Genomic DNA, 20826 nt, shown 5'->3' with positions numbered 1-20826 from the left:
TCCTGGCAGGGGCAATGACAGTGCAGGCCCCAAGAATGACTTCCCAGAGAACAGGAAGAGACCAGGCGTCGGGATGCATGTCTCCGAGCTGAGGAGGGAGGGCCACACACCACAGGGGCAGTCTGGGAAAACCAGAGGTTCCAGAAGCAAGCAGCCCTGTGCACACCGCCTTGTGGGGCCTCAGTGAGGCTCTGAACCCCACATCTCAGGAAAGCCTTGTGGGCTCCTGCACACTGCTGTTCTGCCTGAGGAGAATCACATCCACATCTAGACCCCGCCCCCAGCCCCCCTGCACCTCACCCAGGCCACCCATGCTCTAGCTTCACCCCCGATGTGTCCTAACTCCAGCACAAGCGACCTCCAGACCCTCAGCCTACAAGTGAGGGTGGGCCAACGGGTGGACAATCGGGGTCCTGGCAAGTAGGCACATGTGCACACAGCAGTGGTCTCCCGGCCACCCCTTAGCCCTGCAGCAGGTATGACCAGGACAGGGGCGCAGGGACCCAGGTGCTGCTGGGATTTCTCCCTGCAGGAAGGGAAGCAGGGTAGCCAGAGCACCCCATGCAGCCCCTTCACCCCCAGAAAAGACCACAGACATGCTGAGCAGGGTGAGACAACTTTATACACCCTCCTCGCGGGCCCGGAGCCTGGCCGACAGCTCTGGTTCATTTACAAGCCTCAGGCCACAGTGCCTGGGGGAGGGGGGCTGGCCAGGACTCCCCCGCAGGTGCCATCTCATCGCCATAATGCTTTACCGAAGGGCAGGTTCATATGCAGCTCTGGGGGAATGGGACAGGGTTCTTTTTATACAGTTAAGGAAAGGAAGGGCTCACGGTACCCCAGATGAAACTTGCCAGACCTTGGAAGGCCAGGAAGGTCCGCGAAGCAGGACAAAGTGCTCTTTACACGGGGCCGGGGGCGGTCAAGGATCCGGGCCGCCTCCGCGGGGCCAGGCAGCCGCTGTGTTCAGTAGGCGCCCAGCAGGCTGCCGGGAGCAGGGCTTTCATCACTGTCCCCAACCCCTGGCCTGCCAGTCGGGGCCGGGGCCTCTGCAGGGAGAGAGAGGGGAGTGAGCATGATGGGACAGGCTGACCACCCTAGGGGCACTGATCTTGCCCCCAAGCCCCTCCATCTGGCAAGCAGCCTTGTTTGGGGTTTCCTGATTGCTGCTTTCTAGGCCAAGACAACGGTTTTGTGATTGGATTTGGGGGCCGCCCCACCCGTGCTCAGGAGTGACCCCCCAGAAGAGCTTGGAGACGGAACCTGGGTGGGCCACAGGCAAGGCAAGCACCAGAACCTCTGCATGATCTCCCCAGCCCCAAATAGGCATGGCCACGGTCTCGTCACCAGATCATTTGGGGAGAATACTGAACAAAAACGGGACTGGACCCAGTGGCTGTGGCCTTCGCCTGCAAGTGAACCAGGTGGGACCTCTGGCACTGTATGATGCCGTGAGTGCTCCCCTGAGCGACCCCTAGTAGAGCCCGGAGCCATCATGAGAACGCAGCAGACCTGGGTTCCATCCCCGACACCTCACAATGGTCCCCCAAGCCCTGAGCACCACCAGGAGGGTTACCCCAAAACTAACAAAGGAATCCAACCACATCTAATGTTTGGAGACTGACTTTGGGGGGCGGGGGTGGAGTGGCCCACACCCAGCATCATTCAGGGCGACACCTGGCTTTGTTCTTCAGAGTCACCCTGGCTGTGCTCTGGGGACCTTGTACTGGGGGATGGAATCAGGGGTCACTCATGCCTGCCCCCAAGCACATCCAGGACCCAAGTGCCCAGCCCTCACCGAGGCTGTGTCCCTCAGCCTGCACCCCCAGCCCGGGCACCATTAGGGGAGACAGCCTCTCACCCCCGCCGTCTGAGATATCCATGATGACACAGGCGCTGTCCTCCTCCTCTTCCTCCTCCGTGTCCGCCTGGAAGCCGTCCAGGTCCCCAGCTCCTACCTAGAGAGACAAGGTCACAGGCACTGTGGATGGCGTCCCACACAGCCCCACGGGCATCAGTCTCCAAAACGCAGGAGCCTATGTGAGTCTGAGATAGGGGGTTCCGGGGAGCCTGAGGTGTGTGGTGTGGGGGTGCACGTACTCTCTCAACCACGCAAATGGAGGTTTTTTTTTTTTTGCTTTTTTGGGTCACACCAAGCGATGCACAGCGGCTACCCCTGGCTCATGCACTCAGGAATTACTCCTGGCTGTGCTCAGGGACCATATGGGGTGCTGGGAATCGAACTTGGGTAGGCCACATGCAAGGCAAATGCCCTGCTCACTGTGTTATCACTCCAGCCCCAGATAGAGGTTTTCTGGGGGGGAAAAAAAAAAAGCTCTCCCCAGGGAGACTGTTCAGACTCCCCTATAAACTGTCTTTGATTTCACATTCTGGGGCTTTGGTGTGACAAAGGGATCCAGTGGCACTTTGGCAGGGACTGGGGCACACGCAGAAGCACTGCCAGGCTGAGTGCTTCCCAAGTCAAACTGAGGAAGCTTTGGGGTCTGGGGCTCGCACTGCTATTTGGCATCACTGTCCGAGTGCTCAGTGGAGTGTGCTTTCAGCTCCTCAGTGCTGAGTCCACTTTGCCAGGGGACACAAGGTGCCGCCCGGAAGTGTGCTGAACTCCGTGGTGAGTCCTGAAGGGCAGGACGGGAGGGGACGGGCAGCACAAGGTGTGCCTGGATTTCCTTGCCTCATTCATGACGTCTGCGTGTAGAAGATGGCAGAGCCCCCACACGGCCACCTTGGCTCTGCCACCTGGGTGTGGAGACAAACCCAAGTTTCCATCTTGACTGCACCCACACAAACGCCAGGGATCCTGCTCCTCAGCGGGCTGCTCCCGATGATGCTGGGGGACCGTGTGGCGTCCTCACCCCAGGCCTCACACATGCTGAATGCCTGGTCCCAACTCGGAAGACTGGATTCCTGAGCGTTGCTGGGTGGCCCCTGAGCACAGAGCCAGGAGTTCTCAGCGCTGCAGGTGTGTGGCCCCCAAGCCAAAATAGTTCAAAGAAACAGAAAAAGCAGCGGCGCCTTCGCCTTCCTGTTCCAGAAAGAAGCTCCTAACTCGCTAACAGCAACAAGGCTTTGAAGCCCTGGGCCACTCTCCACACTGAGCCCTGCTGCCATTGCCTCTCAGTTCCGGGGGTCTCAAATAGTCACCTGCCCCCAGGCCAGGGCGCGCTTGCTAGCACCCCACGGCTCCTGCATCTCTATACAGCGCCTGCTCAGAATCCCGCCACCACCCCACCTCCTACTTGTTTTGCGGTCCACCCAGCAATCCTCAGGGGTTACTCCTGGCTCGGCAATCAGGAATGACTCTTGGCGGGGTTGGGGGACCATATATCCCATATATCCCCGGGGATTGAACCCGCGTTGGTCGAATGCAAGGCAAACGCCCTCCCTACTGTACTATTGCGCTGGCCCCGCCTCCCACTCGTACTCTCAGCCAGGGTCCTGTGGCTGCTCTGTGGGCGCCCCAGGGCCCTGGCAGAATCTAGGTGGCCCACCACTCGGACACGGAGGGGGGTGGGTGGCCACCGGAAGGAAATATGTCAGGAAAAGGTGGAGCAATGCGACTCTAGCCACTGCTGAAAGGAAACACTCTCTGGCTGCAAGAGGACAAGTGAAACAAAAGCTCTGATCAGGCCCAGGGGTTTCTGGTCAAGGTGCAGTGAGGGAGCTGGGAGAGCGTCGATGGCCACGTGGAGCGGACAGAGCAGGGAGTGCTGCCAGATTTGTCTTGAGCCACCCAAGACCTGCGTCCGAGCCAGAATGTGCCTCCCATGCCCGGACTCAGTGAGGCCGCTGCATGCACACTGGATCACGTGTGGTGTGTGTGTTGTGTATGCGTTGGCTGAGGCCACGCCTGGGGTTTCCTCACCCCCCAGCCTCCGGCCGCAGTGTGCCCCCCAGTGTGGTGCCCACCTGGCCCTCGTGCCGACGCTTCTTCATGAACTGCGTGATGCACATGCTGCTTGCAGACTTTCTCTTTAGTGACACGGCTGTCCCCTGGCTGGGCCCGGCGGCAGGCACACTGCCAGTGTCCTCCCTGGTGGCCGCGGGCACCATGGTGACGTAGTTCCACTGGCACGGCACGGGCAGGTGCTCCTGGTCGAAGGCGCGCAGCACGTGCGGGTGCACGTACCAGCACATGCGGAAGTCAGGCCGCTTCTCATACACGGAGTTCTCGGAGATGAGCCGCTTCAGCAGGGCCTTGGACGGGACGGCCGTGTCCTCGGCGGCGGCGGTGGTGGTGGGGGTCTGCGGGCGGGAGGAGCCGGGGCTGCTCTCGGGGCTGCCAGCGTCCCTGTCCAGCAGGCCTCGGCGGCAGCACTCCTGGTACTCCCGGATGATGGCTTTGCTCCCGTTCACGTTCCCATGCAGCAGCGGGAGCAGCTGGGCCAAGACTGGCAGGAGAGAGAAGGGCCGGGGCACCGGCAGCGGCTCAGACGGACGGGCCGCCTTCTGCCCGGATGCTCAACCCGCTCTTTGGGGTCACTGGCCTCCCGGGAGGTGGAGGGACTGGGCAGAAAATCCCTTGAGGTCTGATCTAGAGCTTCAACCCCCCTAGCCGGCAAGCCTGCCATGGGCCTATCCCACTTACTCTGCTGGTCCCTCTTGTGCCGCCAAGAGGCCTTGGACACCTGCTCCTCCTCCAGGGGTGCCATCTCCAGCGGGCAGACCCGGAACTGCTGTAGCACCTTCAAGTCTTGCTCCAAAGCGTCCTGGTCCCCACCGGCCTCCCACAAGCAGCCGATCTTCACAGGCTGCAGCACCCGGAAGCGCTTCCCCTTGGCCAGGAACTCGTCCCACTCCTTGGCCTTCAGCTTCTGGCGGACCTTGTGGTTCTCGAGGTCAGTGCACTCCTGTGAAGAGACAGCAGGGGCCTGCTCAGGGGCTCTGTCCACGGACCCCATCTCATCTCCTGACTCCTAACAGGAGACTGGGGGGTGGGGGTGGGGGGGTGGAGTTGGGGACAGGTGGCATCTCTGTGGATTAGTCTCTCTGGCCGTGGCAGCAGCTAGTCACTGGGGCCTTTCGAATCACCCGAGACTCATGGAGGCTGAGCTGTCATATTCACCCGCCATCACCCAGCTGGCTCAAAACTCCCCAGAGATGGACAGATGTGCTCTCACAAAGAACAGATGTGCTCATGGGTCTGGAACCAAGTGTCATCCCCCCACCAGCCTGTCTGACTTGGGGACACAATCAATCCCCTGCCCTCTGCCCCATCAACCAGACAGACCGAGGGCGCTGGGTGAGTTTACAAGGGACCTGGGGACAGAAAAGTCCTAGACTCCGGGAGGGGCTGCCCCACAACACAGGTGGTTACAGCTCACGTGAAGAAAGAACCAAGGACAATTCAGCTAGAAAAAAAAAAAAATCCTGGGCTGGAGCGACAGGACAGCAGAGAGGGCATTGCATGGGGCCAATCCAGGTTCAATCCCCAACATTCCATGGGGTCCCCCGGAGCACTTCTAGGAGTAATTCCTGAGTGCAGAGCCGGGAGTAACCCCAGAGCATCGCCAATGTGACCCCTCCCACAAAAAAAGCTAGAGGCCGGAGATGGGACAGGGTTCAGGAACTCGCCCCGCGTGCAGCTGTTGCTGGTTCGTATCCAGCACAAGGACCCCCAGCATGAGGCGGGAGTGGCCCTACCCATAGGAGACAAGGCTGGCGTGCAGGCCACGACCACAGTGTGTCTCCCCACACAGCTGCCCCCCAAGCCCCAGCCCTGCCTCTGAACTGCCCCCAATGCATCAACCCCGGGGCACCCAAGCTCGGACTCCTGGCTGACCTGAGCTCGGAGCACTGGCTGACTATCCATCACAGACACTCACCCCCGTCCCCTCACCTCAGTTACTCCTTCGTCCTCAGACAGGTACCCGTGGGGCACAAAAAAGCCATCATCGTCATCTTCATCCTCTCCCACTTCATCATCCTCATCCTCAAAGAGAAAGTTAAGAACATGGGAAACGTGTGTCCTTCCTTCCTGAGACCTGGGTGGGGGTGTGGGGCTGGCCCCGCATCCTCACAGGGGGTCTGGGCAGCACACAGAGAAACAGACCCACTCAAAGGTAAGAGAAAGGGAGCCCCATGGAGCCCCTGCTGCTGGGCTGGATGAGACTGAGTCTGGCCCAAAGACACAGGCGCCAGGGCTAGGCTTACCCCTTCACTGTGGGACAGGGACTCGCCCGGCTCCTCCTCTTCCCACTCGTCGTCACTGTCCACCTCATAGTCCAGGAGATTCTGAAAGACAGGCAGGTGGTGTGTCCCCACTGTGGCTTTCACGGGGATGGAGAAGCCCAAATAGAAAAGCTGCGAGTCGCAGACTCAGAGAGCCCAGCGTGGGTGGACGGGGGAAAGGCAAGGGAGCTGGATGGGGGCGCCTGGCACCATGCCCACAGGCTCACTCTGTCCTGGGCCCAGGGCCACCGGGGGCGGATGATGGCCGTTGTCTTGTTCCACGTCCCCCAGTAGGCCGGCCGGTGGTTCTCGGAGAACTGTAGGAGCTTCATGCGGCCGAACTTCTTCCTCTCGGGCACACCGTCCGCTTTGCCACTCTCCACGATGACCACGTCACTGCAGAACAGAGCCTGAGCTCGGTGACCCAGAGCCTTTGGGGAAAGCACCCTCAGCACCCTGCCCTCAGGACACACGGCTAGGTGGAGGCAGAACGGCCGAGAGCCCCCTCGGCGGGGTCTTCTGCAAGGCCAGAGGGAGGTGGACAGGGCTGGCAGCGGCTAGCTCGCACCTGTTGGAAAGTTCTGTGCTCCGGGTGGACAGCACCGTGGGGCCGGAGCTGAGGGGCTGCCGGGCTCTGAGTTCCTGCAGGAAGCAGCGGTCGCTGCTCTGCTGCCGCAGGAGCCGGTCAAGCTGGACGCAGAGGTCTTGGTCGAAGGGCATCCGGCACACGGGGGCCAGGAACATGTGCTCTTTGATTTCGAAGGGGGCAAACTTGCCACAGGAGCCAGCCAGGGTCTGAAAGGCACACACTGCTACTGGCACTGTGGGGTCGGGGGTCCGCGCAGGAGGGCACGGAGAGGAGCAAGGAAGCGGCCGCTCACCTTGGGGGCGGCCGGGGTCTTTGGTTTCTGAAAGAATCGAGTGATTTCCGCCTTCTCTGCTTTAATGCGCTGGGATTGGAGAGCAGGAGAGTGGCAAAGTGAAGAGACGCGCATTCAGGCCTGCCAGCCCCCTCAAACAAACGCCACTTTTCACTCCAAGGCTTGAGCTTGCAACGGCCCTCAGCAGGGCTAACTCTGGCTAAGCTGCAGACCTCAGGGCCGAGGGCCCAAGGACACTCTACAGGGCACATTTCCCCCTACATAACCCGCCCCCCCCCCCAATGCCCCAGACAAGCCTGCAGACTCCTACAGACCTCCCAGCAAACCCCAACTCCCACACACAGACTACCAGAGCCACCCCACTACCAAGGCAGCACTTGGCAGCTTGCTTGGTGGCCCCCCCCACCCCGTTCTGCCCCAGGACAGGGAGGTGCAAGTGACAGGTGCCTGACGTTCTACCTTCTCTTCTTCCCGCAACCGTTTCTCCTCTTCCTTCTTCCGCTTCTCCTCCTGCTTTGCCCTGCAGGTGGGAAAGCCCAGTTGGCCCTGGCCTGGCCGGGCCCCTCGCCCCCGGGGGAGCCCCCACTCACTCCAGCGCCTCCTGCTTCTCCTTGCGCCGCTCCTCCCGGAGCCGCTGCTTCTCGGCCCGCTCCCTCTCGTCCTTGGCCCTGCGCTCCCGCCGCTCGCGCTCCCGCAGCTCCTTCTCCTCCTCCCGCCTCCTGCGCGCCTCCTCCTTGGCCCGCCTGGCCTCCTCTTTCAGCTTCTCCTTCTCCTCCTTTTCTGCCTGCAACTTCAGCTGCTTGCCTAGACGCTCCTTGTCCTGTAGCCAAGACAAGGGGATCTGTGTGCCAAGCATCTCCCAGAGGGATGGGGAGCCTGGACCCCCGGGAAGACCGGGGTCGGCATCCCCAGATGAAGGGATTCTCCCTGCTGCCATCACAACTGAGAAGGGGCGCCTGCCTCGCACACAGCCAACTCAGGCGCCAGGCTGGGTGCCACCCGGTCCCCAAGCCCTGCTGAGTGTTCCTGCCACCTCAGGCCCCTGCCCGAACAGGAAACTGGAATGTGGCTGAGTAACAGGGAGGAGCGAACACACGAACACACACACACACGGCTAGAGAGAGAGCACAGCAGGAGGCAGGGCATTTGCCTTGCACGCAACCAACCAGGGTTCAACTCCCGGCATCCCATAAGGTCCCCTGAGCACCACCAGGAGTGTGACTCTGGAGTGCAAAGCCAAGAGTAACCCCTGAGCACTGCTGGGTGTGGCCCCAAAACGAAAAACAAAAACAAACACCCGAACAAACCAAACCCCAGCATTTCTCAGGACCTGGCAAAAAGACTAGATGCTAGGGAAGGAGGTGTTGCCTCAAGCCCTCCGTGCTGGGCAGAAGGGCTTCTTGGCTACTCTCTAAGGGGGTCTTCACCCCAGTTCCTTGTTCCCATGGACGGGGTGGCCCAGAGCACACAGAATGGCCACGTGCTGAACCAGGTGTTTAAGTGCCACATGAAGTCTGTGATATTCCCAGTCTGACCAGGAAGCACAAGACCCAGTGCCCAGCAGAGCCAGACTCCCCAGGCTAGAAAGGGTCTAGGGGGCAGGTGGGGGTGGGCCCATCGCAAAAGTCCAATCCTGGAACTCTGAGAAGAGCCCCGCAGACAGACCCAGGCAGCAGCGTCTGGATGGAGGTGTCTGTCAGAGAGCAGGAGGGCCAGGGAAGAAAGTCTGGCGGTAGAGGTGCAGACTTTGCGTGTGGGAGGCCCTGGGTTCTAGTTTCAGCATGGCAAAGAAACGAGCAGAAGGCTCTGGAAGGCAGGGCAAAGCAAGTTTTTCCAAGCATTCTCCCCTCCCCCGCCCCCATCCCAACACTGAAAGCCATTGAAGAATGAACTCATCGGCATGGAGCCCTGCTGAAAGGCCCGGCAGGAGACCTGGGGACCCGGGAGCTGCCCGTTGGCGGTGCCACCTGCTGCCAGGATCAGAAAGGATGGACAGAGCAAGCTGGAGAGGAGGGCACCGGGCCCGAGGCCATGCCTAGAGCCGTGCTCCCGTCCTTAAGCACAGTCAGGAAGGTTCTCACTTCAGGGCCAAGTCTTACTCTCTGCAATCTCCTCTTGTTCTTCTCTGCGGAGTCTCGGACCAGTTTCTTAGATATCTGAAAAGATAAAAGATGGCACCCATTCATCCCCCCAGCCTTCAGCCCACAGGGCAAGAGGGACCCAGAAAATATCCATGCAAAAATGAAAACCTTCCAGTTCCAACAGATCTAGTGTCAGCAGGACAGTGAGGATACAGCAGCCTCAGGACCAAAAGGAAGGGCGACAGACAGGAACAACATACAGGACTGACCATGGCGACAGCACAGAGGGGAAGGCGCTGGCCTTGCATGCGGTCCAGCTGTGTTTGGGATCCCAACTCCTGCCAGAAATGATCCCTGAGTGCAGTCGGGAATAAGCCATGAGCACTGCCAAATGTGACATCCCCTCCCCCTGCAAAAACACAAAAGCAAAACCCCCCAAAACAACGCAAGAAAGGGGCAAGAGCTAGCTTCATGGGCAAGCACGCACCCTATGTGAAGGAGGCTCAGGACCATCCCTGGCTCGTGGTAGCCCCCAAACAACCCCAAGCACAGAGCCAGGTGTGGCCCCCCCACAAAAGCAAAACAAGAGCTCTTTGGACTGGAGAGACAGCAGGCCTGGAGCTGCATACCCCCACCCCCTTAGCAACAACGGGGTGTAGTCTAGATGCTCTCTCCCCACCCAGCACTACCAGGGGACCTGTCTGGAAAGAAGAAAAAGCTTTTTTCCCATCCTGAAAAAAAAAAAAAACGGGGGGTTGGGGAACTCGGGAGAGTGTTCAATGCTGGAGCCCAGCACTGCTGGCAGAAGGCCCGGGTTCCAAGCCCTGCACGTGGCTAATCAAGCACCTCTGCAAATACTGAACCAGGAGGAGCCCCTAAGCACCGCTGGGGGTGACTCCCCAAATCCAAACCAATATCAGCACCAACAGAAGACTTACTCAGGAAGGAGAAGGAAACGTCTACTGTAATTTAAGGTAGTCAAAGGGCCCCTGGGGACCCGTCTGACGGGCATTCGTTAGGGACTGGTCACTCAGGCCTGCCACACAGCTCAGACTCAGAGCAAACAGATGGCCAAAGGAAGAGAGCAAGTTTCACTGCAGTTTTTTCTCTTTTTTTGTTTTTGGGCCACACCAAAAACAGCAGTGCTCAGAGCTTACTCTTGGCTCTGTGCTCAGGGATCACTCCTGACAGGTTCAAGGAATCCTATCGGGCACTTTGGATCCAACTCAGGTTGGACACATGCAAGGCCACCGCCTGGTCCACTGTCCCATCTCTCCGGTCCCTGCAGTCAGCTCTTGGTGGTTTCAAGGAACAAAACCCTCAGACATGCAAAGTCTGCATATCCACCATCACCTCAGTGGGGTTCCTAGACCTGGGTCTAACAGGGGTGGGATGGGGTGGGAGGGGTGTCATTTCAATTGTGCCATCTGGGCTCAGTATCCACTTGGTCATTCCTGGACCTGGACTCTGGAAGCATCATTCACCCGAGTCAGCTGGGCTGTCTAGCTGTAGACAGAGGTGAGAAACGGTGAAAGGCAACACTGCAGACAAGAAAGTTCTTGAAGGAGCTCAGAGATCTAGAAAAGGGGGCTCCGCAAAAACCGTTTGCAAAGTGAGGCCGTCCTAGGAACCTGGGGAGCTTTTAAGGGGAAAAAAAGTTCCAAAGGAGAACAGCAGCTCTACCTTCTTGGGGGACCTTGTCAGGCTTCCCAGAGGGCAGAGCAAGAGCCGCACTGTCACCAGTGGCCTGGAAGCAAGCAACAAACACAAAGCCGCTGCAAGACCCAGGGAGCAGGCGGCCCCAAAGCCGGCCATCTCCGTCCATCTGCCTCCCCTCCCACGTTCAGCCCAGGATCTGGGTGTATTCCCCACCCCCCAATCTGAAGAGGTAGGAGGAGAAAACTGGCAGACAAAAGTATGACCCTGCCCCAGTATCAACAGTGCAGGAAGAACCGGGGGGCAGGGGGAGGTGTTAGATTGACGGGTCTACTGGAAACAACCCCAAAAGTGTTCTATACCCTGTAGCTGGAAGATAAAAATGCAAGCTAATGAGCAAGTGGTGTGCGGGGGGGGGGGGGCACAAAGAGCCCCCCAAGCCTGGGTCAGCTCTCCCAGGGTGAGGGAGGGAGCCATTTCAGCCACCGGGTCTGCAGCCTGACTGGCCCATAAACCCTCTTGCCAGGGGCCAGGGATATAGGACAGTGGGTAGAGAAATTGCCGCACATGCTAGCCTAGGTTCAATCTCTGGCACCCCATATGGCCCCCGAGCCCAAGGCTGGGAAGACGGCGCAAATGGAAAAGCAGGTAAGCCTGCGTGTGCGAGACCCGAGGCTGACCCCAGCACGGCATGCTACCCTGCCCTTTTCCCGCCAAATCTACCGGGTGGGGTGCTGGAGCCCCCAACTGCTGTACTGTCAGGCTACACCGCCAGAAAGAGCATCACTGGAAATGGCCCCTAATTTTTAAAACAAAGTAATCATCCTTCAGGCCCGAGAGAGTACAGAGGTTAAGGCAGCTGCCTCGCACGGGGCTGTGATTCCCAGAATAACAAACAGTACCGCCATGAGTGACCCCCAAACAGAGCCAAGAGTAGGCCCCAATGCAGCAAGCGTGACCCAACCCCTGTCCCCTCCAATTCCCTACTTCCATCCTTTGTAGATCACATTTCAGAAACTGATTTTTTGGAAGCGGTGGTTAAGATCAAATGAGGCAGGGCTGAAGCGATAGCACAGCAGGTACGCGGCCAACCCGGGTTCGATTCCCAGCATCCCATAGGGTCCCCCGAGCACCACCAGGAGTAATTCCTAGTGCATGAGCCAGGTGTTACCCCTGTGCATTGCCGAGTGTGACCCAAAAAGAAAAAAAAAAATCAAATGAGGCAGGTACAACAGACGAATGACAACACACACAGAGATAGAGACAGGTAGAGACACAGAAACATAGACAGAGACAGATATGCAGACAGACAGACACAGACACAGACACAGACACAGACACACACACGCGCGGAGCCTGGTCAATTGGCTTAGTTCTTCCCAGCAGGCCTGGTGCACTGGTCTTGCACGAAGCCCGAAGTTCAAGCCACTGTACTGTACAAACCAACAAGACGGTTCCCATGACATTAGCCATGGAGTGAAGCGGCCGACAGAACCAGGCCCCCAGAAGCCTCCCCAGGATCCCTTTGGTGTCTCCTTTGGATCTGAGAGCTCTGGGTGAGGTCAGGAAGTCAAGGTTCTGCTGACCCAACAGAATGTTCTCCTCCCTCGGGGTTCCCACCAATACCCCGCCCTGTGTGCGGGGTCAGCAGCCTCACAGGGGCCTGGTTCCACACGGCCAAGGCCAGAAGTCACTAGCAGCACACAAACATTCTGGACACGTCCAGGACGGGCTTTGGGTGCGGGAAGGATTCCGGACATTGCACCAGCCCTCAGGACCGTCTGGCGGGGAGATACTCACTCTGTTCACAGGCGTGCTGGTGTGGGGGCTCTGGGGGCTGCTGGGCTCCTTGCAGGGAACAGCCGGCGCCTCGGGAGAGCTGGCGGTCAAGGAGGAGGAGCTCAGGGAGGACTGGCTGAGAGTGGAGTCCTCTTCGGGGCCTGAGTCAGGTGCCTCGCTCTCAGAGCGCTCACCGACGTCTGGCGGGACCCCGAGTGGGAAGGCGACAGGAAGGGGCCCCGAGGCCAGCACATCCCGCAAGACCACCACAGGCAGCCGCCCCTCTTTGTACAGGATGCTGCCAGCCCGCTGCCAGCAGTCCTGCTCGGCTCGAGGGTAGATGCTCAGCCCGGGCATCAGATCCTGGCAGGCTAGGCAAGAGCCTTCCGGGGCTGGCCCGCTCCCGCTGGCGCTCCACAGGCCAGCAGCCCCCGCGGTCGCCTCTGCCACCTCATCCTTGGTGTGACAGGGACTGTCCGAAAGGGACTCTTCGGCAGATGCCAACCCGCCCTCCTTACTGGCTTGGGGTACCTCCCTGGCTTTGTTGTTGTCATTCTCCTTGTCTTTGTTGTCTCTGGGTTCTTGTATGCCACTGGTCGCCTCTTTTGAGGACGAGGCGTCTTCATTCAGTTTACTGTGGGTCACGGGAATGTCAGCTTGGTCACTCGAGTCCTCTGTCAGGTCAATGATGATGGGGGTTGGGCTGACAATGCTTCGGTCTCTGTCTCTTAAAAAGTGATCTAAGGGTCCCTTGCCGTTGACTAGTTTGGGCTGAGAATCTCGGTCAGCCGACAGGCGACACTCACGCTCCAAAGTGTCCAGCGAGGGTCCCAGGTCAGAGGTGTCACTGTGCAGGGGGGCAGCCAGAGCCTCATCCTCTGTTTTTTCCTTTGGGACCAGATTCAAGCGTTTGAAGGGCAGGCGAGCTGGAAGGAAGAAACGGAGGTGGCTGTTTCGGTCACGAGAGTGGAAACACGGAGCAGCCCCCTCCCTCCATCCCAGAAGTGGGTCAGGGGGCTGGGACTCATTTTTTTCATTTGGTACTTGCCACATCCCGATAACAAACCAAACAAGACCAACAAGACTGTTAGCAGGGACCTCCCCAGAATTTCCAGAGACACTGTCTGACCTCACCAAACCTCAGTTCACACTCCCAGGTGAGGGGCAGGGTAGGCGCCTTGCACACAGCTGACCTGGGATTCCATCCCTGACATCCCATGGGATCCCCAAGCACCGCCAGGAGTGACCCCTGAGCGCAGAGCCCAGAGTCAACCCTGAGCACCGCTGGGTATGGCCCCCAAACAGAAACAAAATCCCAGGGGACCCAGCCCCACGGGAAGAGCTGTCCATGTCCTGGGCACCCGGGCCTCTAAGGCGCTTTACTCCCATGAGAGCGGAGAAGAGCAGTGCGTGGACATGCCAGGGGTCCTGAGTCCAGTCCCTGCCACCTTGTGGGTTCTTCACTATGTCCTCTCCCCTTCTCCCACAATCAAAGGGCAGCACCGGGACAACGGGGGCTGTTCCACCATCGGCAGAGGGGGGTTCCACAGACAAGAACAATGATAGGAGCTCAAGGAAAAATACAGATGAGGAAAAAGCACCTCAAAAAGTGATTTCACCCAAAGTTAAGGAAAATACAGACGAGGGAAAACCACCTCGAGAACTGATTCCACCCAAAGTTACCTGCAAAGTGTTCTGCATGGTTTGAGTTGATTTTGGTGGCGGTGGTAGTGGGGAAACCACAACCACTGGTACTCAGGAGTCACTCCTGGTGGGCTCAGGGGACCCAGTGAGGTGCTGGGGAAGGAATCTGGGCCAGCTGCATGCAAGACCAATGCCCGACCTGCTGTTCTATTCTCTGGCCCCTGCCTTACACATTTGAGGTTCTGAGTTCGATCCTGGTACTGTATGGAACAAATAGCGACAGGCACTATACAGATTTCTAAAAATCTATAAGGGGTAGGGTGGGTAGGGTGTTTGCCTTGCATGCGGTTGACACAGGTTCTATCCCCAGCATCCCATATGGTCCCCTGAGCACTGCCAGGAGTGATTCCTGAGTGCAGAGCCAGGCGTAACCCCTGAACATCGCCAGGTGTGACCCAGAGAGATCAAAAAATTTTTAAAAAATCTAAAAAGGGACTAGAGAGAGAATACAGTGGCTGTGGTGTTTCCCTTGCACACTACAAACCTGGGTTCAATCCCCAGGCACCCATCTGGTCCCCAAGTCCCAGCAGGAGCAATCCATACGGCCCCAAAATAACAAATCTAGAAATCCAAGTTTCAATAATAGGACATTAAGGAAAAACACGAATGTTCCTCCATTCGAGGGCAGTTATCTGCCTATACAACAGCAGTCCAACCAGGGGAGGGGTGCCAGCCAACGGGCAGCTGGTCATGCTCGGGACATTATTTTTCGCCCACATTCAGCATTGCTGAGCTCTGTCTGGTCCTGGGACATGAGTGTCATGACCTAGAGGAAGAGGCCAGGGCTGGTGCTCTTCATGCAACTAAATGTCTCCGTGGGCTGAAACAAAGAACTGTCACTGGCATTCCCTTCTACTGAGGACCTCTGGCCTAAGGAGTCAAGAGCTGCACCAAGAAAGCAGAGACAGGTGGATACTGAAACCGAGGCTTTCAGGAGCTGGAGTGACCACACAGAGGGGGCTTGCCTTGCACGTAGCTGACCCAGGTCCGATCCCTAGCACCCCATCTGGTCTCCTGAGTGCTGCCAAGAGTGATGTCTGAGTACGGAGCAGGGAGTAAGCACTGAGCACCACCGGGTATGGCCCCCAACAACAAACCCTAAGCATTTCATCCATACCCAGAAATTACCTTGTATTAACTTCTTGACTGGAAAAGTCGGTCTGTCTTTGCAGTCCATGGCTGTGAATAAATGGAGAAAGAGAATTTATTACATCTTGGAAAGAGTGATCATACTTGGAAAATGACAAGTAGCCTTCGAGCTCATTTCTCCTCCCCTTTGTGTGGCACCTCTGAGAGCCAGCCAGGACTGCGGTCACCCGAGAGGGAGGGGCCACTCACAGAGAGACCAGGGACACTGCTCACAGCACTCCTTAGTACAGGACAGCCCCCGGAAAGTGGCAGGTGGAGAAATTCTCCCCTCCACGCCATCAAGTCCTCTGAGTTCCCTTACCCAGAGGGGCACTTACTGTCTGGAACTTGGATTCTTGACAGAGTTCTCTCCCCTCCTCCCCTCCCCCACGATAGAAGGACAATATTGTGACAACACAGATGGCTTTGTTCCAGGGTTCAGCAGACTGGGACAATGGTTATAAGGGACAACAAAAAGGAGCACGAGGGAAAAGAGACCCAAGACTGATTCCATCCAAAGCCACCCCCAAACCGCCTCCTCAAATCCAACAAATCTGTGAGGTTTAGGACATCATTTCTTTTCATGTTTTCACAGAAATTACTCCCCCCAGCACTGCGTGGCCAGGGGCTGAATGCGGGGCCATCCACACACTGGGCATAAGCTTTATCATCTGAGCCACATCTCTAGTCCACGGCTCCTGCTGTTTTGAAACAGAATTTGTTATTTATATACAGAAGGTATATAAAGCGACCAGATGCCATTGGGCTACACTAGCGCACACGACAGGGACGAACAGAGACGTCACTGGCACCCGCTTAAGCAAATCGATGATCAACGAGATAAGTGATACAAGCGACACAGAAGGTAACAGAACCTCATATACTTGAGTCCAGCAAGTTCAAATGCTATCAAGAAACAAATGACAAATGTTGTCATGTCCCTTCCAAAACCATGCAGTTTGTTGCAAAGAAGCTGTTTGAAGCAACTTCCAGAAATGGCATCTACCAGCATCAAGGCAGATGCAGAAATGACCACAAATAGAACCTTCTGTGGAGAAAGAGTGGGAGAAGTTAAATTGTTCAATTTAGATGCTTGACACCTGCTTAGGGGGATCTAGCCTGAAAAAACCTAGCTATTTGGGGGGAGTCTACATACATTTTACAAAAGACATGCAGAGACTATTATAGCAGCTGAGGCTTTCTTATGAAAACAAAAAAAAAGAAAAAGTGTCCCAAAGAAACTTGCCCTCTTCTCTCTTCAGCCTAGAATAAGGGGCAATTTGGAGGGCCGACTTTCCTTTTGACCCATGTCAAAACATGGTAAGCAGTGTCAAGTGCACTAGTTTCCAGTGCACGAATTCCCCCGCATAAGCTTGGGACTTAAGACTTATTGATGGGAGAACCACAAGGATTTGTCAGCCTGACCTTGAGTAACCAGCTTCAGTGCAAGTGAACAAATGAACGGGGTCTGCGGGGGGACCTCAACACCTCATCTGATCCCCAATATTCATTCTCTGTTTATGTTTCCAGTTTGGGGGCTACACCTAGCTCAGGGCTTACCCCTGGCAATACGGCAGAGGTGGGTAGGAGCTAAGTGTGGTGTATGTACGGTATATGTGGCGCCAGGGTTCAAACCTCAGTCGACAACGCTTTAACACCCCCTCCCCACCCCACCCCCTGTAGTTTACATTTGGGTAGAATGCACACAGGCACTGCTGTGGCTCTTTTCATTCAAAGATCACACTCGGCCTCACTTCACTCATCATCTAAACATCCTCTGCTGAGACTGGAGCTACAGGACAGCAGGCAGGGTGGCTGCCTTACACACGACTGACCCAGGCTTGACCCGGGCATCCCATAAGGTCTCCCAGCCTGGCCAGGAGTGATCCCTGCGTGCAGAGTCAGGAGCAGCCCGAGCACCCCTAGATGTGACCCCAAAACAAACCCAACAAACCCCTCCCCGCCAACATTTTGTTTTTCAGTTTCAAGCGAGACATCCTCTCGTGGTCCAATAGAACCATCGGGGCTGCCTACTGCGGTCAGCCAATCTTTCTCTGATTGAAAACAGCTGTAGGTGTGACGCCTCCACCCACACACGGAAAATAACTAAGAAAAGTTGTTTTTCCAAACAGGTTTTAGGGGGCAGATTGCTACTCCTTGGCAGTGCCCTGGACACATGCTGCGTTGTCCTAGGTGGGAGAGAGGGGAGGATGTTGCCACTTGCAGAGGAGTGGGGAGGAGGGAAGCTGCTCATCACCCCGCACAGGGCACAGGGCGGCCGAGTGTCAGTGGGGAGACAGCGGGCCCCTCCATGGAGCCCTTCGTTCTGTGTGCCCAGTTTGGCCATGCACGGCCGGAGACCAAGGAAGGAGCCCCGAGGAGGGGATCGGGGCCTTGCGGGGTCCTGCACGCCACCCTTGGAGGGGCCCGCTGCGCGTTTGGGAGATAAAGGAGAAAGGCAGATTTTCATCTTGCGCACGGTTACAACGGGGCTGGCTGGAACCAGGAGTCCCCGGTTTCCCGACCAGCTTCTTACCTGCCCTTGCCCGATCCACAGACGAGGCTCCCCTGAGGCCTCAGTTTCCCCACCCGGGCATGGGCGGGCCGTCCCCCTGCGGGAGTCCCACCTAATCGTCAACAGGCATAGCCGGCCCGGGCCTCAGTTTCCCATCCTGTCCTACAGACCCGGTCACCCCGAGGCCCAGGGAGGCCGAGCGGACCGCAGACGTGCCCGGGGGGAGAAAAGACAGTGGCGGCCGCAACAATAACGCCAGGGAGGGCTCCCTGTGGGCCTCCAGACCCTCCTGGCGACTGCGACGCCCCCAAGGACTAACTCCGGACAAGGAGGTGCAGGCCCAGGGCCCGGAGGCCCGTCCGCCCCCAACCGCCACCTCGGCTCGCCCAGGCCGCGCGCCGCGCCCCCCCTTCCCCTGCGCGGGCCCGAACCGACCTGCGGCCGCTCCCCGAACGCCCGGGGCCACGCACTCGGGCTCCTCCAGCATCGCCCCGGCGGCGGCTCAAGCTCCCCTCAGGCGGCTGTGGCGCGGGCTCCGCTCAGGCGGCCGCTGCTGCTCCGCGTCCCGCCCGCGCCGCTGCTGCCGCGGCCGCCGCGCTCGTATTTGGCGGGAACCGCGGCGACCCCTGCAGTCCGCGCGCCGATTGGAAGAGGCGGTGCCACGTGACCGCCGGGGAGCGCCTGGACAGTCCTCGCGAGACCCGTGATTTCCAGCACTCCCCAAATTTCCCCTTATTGATATTCCCGCGGTGGGGGCGGGGCTTCCCCTCGGCGACCTGTCATTGGCTGGGAGGAAGTGCCTCGCGATTGGAGGCGGAAGGTGTCCGACTAGCGTTTGAAACGGTGATTGGCTAAGCGCGTGGGATAGGTCGGTAAGAGGCGGGAATGCGGGTCTCCGACGTCAGGACGAAAAGTATTTCCTTTTTTTTTTTTCTTTTCGGGTCACACCTGGCGATGCTTAGGGCTGACTTCTGGCTCTGCACTCAGGAATTACTCCTGGCAGTGCTCGGGACCCTATGGGATGCCGGGAATCGAACCCCGGGTCGGTCGCGTGAGAGGCAAACACCCTACCCGCTGTGCTATCGCTCCAGCCCCTGGAAGCATTTTCTAGATTACATATTCAGAGGGAATACACGAAATGATGTTTCTGGTATAGTTCTCAGGATTTTTTGTTTTTTTTTTGGGTCACACCTGGCGATGCACAGGGGTTACTCCTGGCGGTGCTCAGGGGACCATATGGGATGCTGGGAATCGAACCCAGGTCAGCCAGGTGTAAGGCAGACGCCCTGGCCGCTGTGCTATCTCTCCAGCCCTGTTCTCAGGATTTTTGTACATACATTTTCCTCCCTAGAACAACCGTCTCTGCAGATCTTTTCCTGGCTAACGCGATATTAAGTCTACATCTTTAGACTTTTTCCCCAATCTCCAACAAGATGAAGTGTTTATAACACCTTTATTTGAGGCAATTGCAATGTTTTTTTATCAGCTTGTTGTTAATTTACTTACGCTTTTGTCAGCAGTTGTTTGAGGACAGAAATCACAGTATTTCCAGAACCTATACTGGCTTGAAGTGAATCTATAGTAGAAGGTGGTCAGTATATATTTGAGTGAATACATAATAAATAATATTTGATGGACTATGTGGTCATGTAGGTTAGAAAAATGCCGCTGAATGAGCCGGTAATGATTTCAGCTTAGCCATAGAACATTTGTTGTCTTGAATGTGTGAGATCCCTGGCACCAGAAAAAATTCTCACTCAGAACAGATAAAAACTTTCTGAGTCAGCAGAATGTTAGAAATCACCACCCCACCCCCACAAACACCAACATCAAATTTAATCTCTAGCAGAGTAGAAATGAGAAAACCAATATCTAGTCCTCATTTGAGATGCTATTCCTCACTTTGATTGTATAAATAGAATCATTCCAACAAATAGAATTGGATGAAAACAATGTGCAGAAATAAAGAATGTCACTTTGAGCAAAATACATTTTACTCAGTTTCCCCACTTCCCCATCTGAATCATGAGTATGTCTCCCTGCCTCTTCTTCTCTGACATTCCGCAGTGGAATGGAAATTTCACAGGAAGTTTAAAAAAAAATTTCACAGGAAGTTTAAAAAAAAACTATAAATAGACTCATTTAGGTTTTGGGATAGGAGTTTGGTGCAATGCCTAGACTGAAACAATTCTCTTATCTAGTCAAGCACCTTCCATTAGACATTTTGAAAGTTCCAGTTAACTTCTGTTTTAGAAAATCACTTAAATTTGTTAGTGATTTCAGTACTGAAGTTGGAAACACTTTAGCTCTTATCTAGTCTCTTTGTTGTTCCTCTTTTCTGGATTCATTTACTCATCCTGATTCATCATTAATTTCCAATTCATTTGATACATCTTTTTTGTTGTTTTTATGGGTACGATTGAACCCTTAGTTTCTTCCATGCAAAGCACGTACCCCAAACTGTTGACAATTATCTCTCTGACCCCTGGACACATTTTTTTAAATTGATACAATTGATTAAAAGCAAAACCTAGAAAAACATATGCTCGCAGGAAGGCTCCCCAGAGCAAATGAAGTTCCACAGAGTCTACTTTAGCATTCCTTATGCACAAAAAATAAATGGGGTGAAAGATTGGGGAAGAATGTATGAAAGGAACAATTACAAGAAGAAAGCTAAAGTCAGAAGCACTGACTGAGGCAAATTATGCAAGCTTTGTTACCTATGTTCGGATGTTGGGAGGGAATTATATTGGCCACCTTGGAGTGGATAAATTGGAAGTGAGAACCTGAAACCCATCATACCAGAGGAAGCTAGTGGGTTGGTCAATAGGGGAGAAAGACACTAGGGAAAAATTGAAAGGAGGTAAAAAGGGACGCTGATGGGCAAGAG

The 20826-nt window shown here is 56.4% G+C and overlaps 1 protein-coding gene across 1 annotated transcript; it reads right to left on the bottom strand.

The window, feature by feature from the left end:
* Positions 1 to 613: 613 nt before the first annotated feature.
* Positions 614 to 18526, bottom strand: CHAF1A (chromatin assembly factor 1 subunit A). Its single transcript, XM_056119438.1, has 15 exons — positions 18372 to 18526; positions 15422 to 15472; positions 12611 to 13515; positions 9173 to 9229; positions 7664 to 7893; positions 7533 to 7593; positions 7074 to 7142; positions 6761 to 6987; positions 6420 to 6588; positions 6175 to 6255; positions 5861 to 5953; positions 4610 to 4871; positions 3931 to 4412; positions 1862 to 1958; positions 614 to 1049 (listed from the first exon to the last, which is right to left on the bottom strand). Exons 1-15 carry the CDS (start codon positions 18421 to 18423, stop codon positions 967 to 969), a joined length of 2919 nt encoding a protein of 972 aa, XP_055975413.1. The 5' UTR covers positions 18424 to 18526; the 3' UTR covers positions 614 to 966.
* Positions 18527 to 20826: the final 2300 nt, after the last annotated feature.

This window comes from Sorex fumeus, unplaced genomic scaffold (genome assembly GCF_029834395.1).
Source record: "Sorex fumeus unplaced genomic scaffold, SorFum_2.1 ptg000041l, whole genome shotgun sequence".
NCBI lineage: Eukaryota > Metazoa > Chordata > Mammalia > Eulipotyphla > Soricidae > Sorex > Sorex fumeus.
The sequence above is the reverse complement of the archived record's forward strand: the minus strand, read 5'-3'. Positions and strand labels throughout refer to the sequence as shown.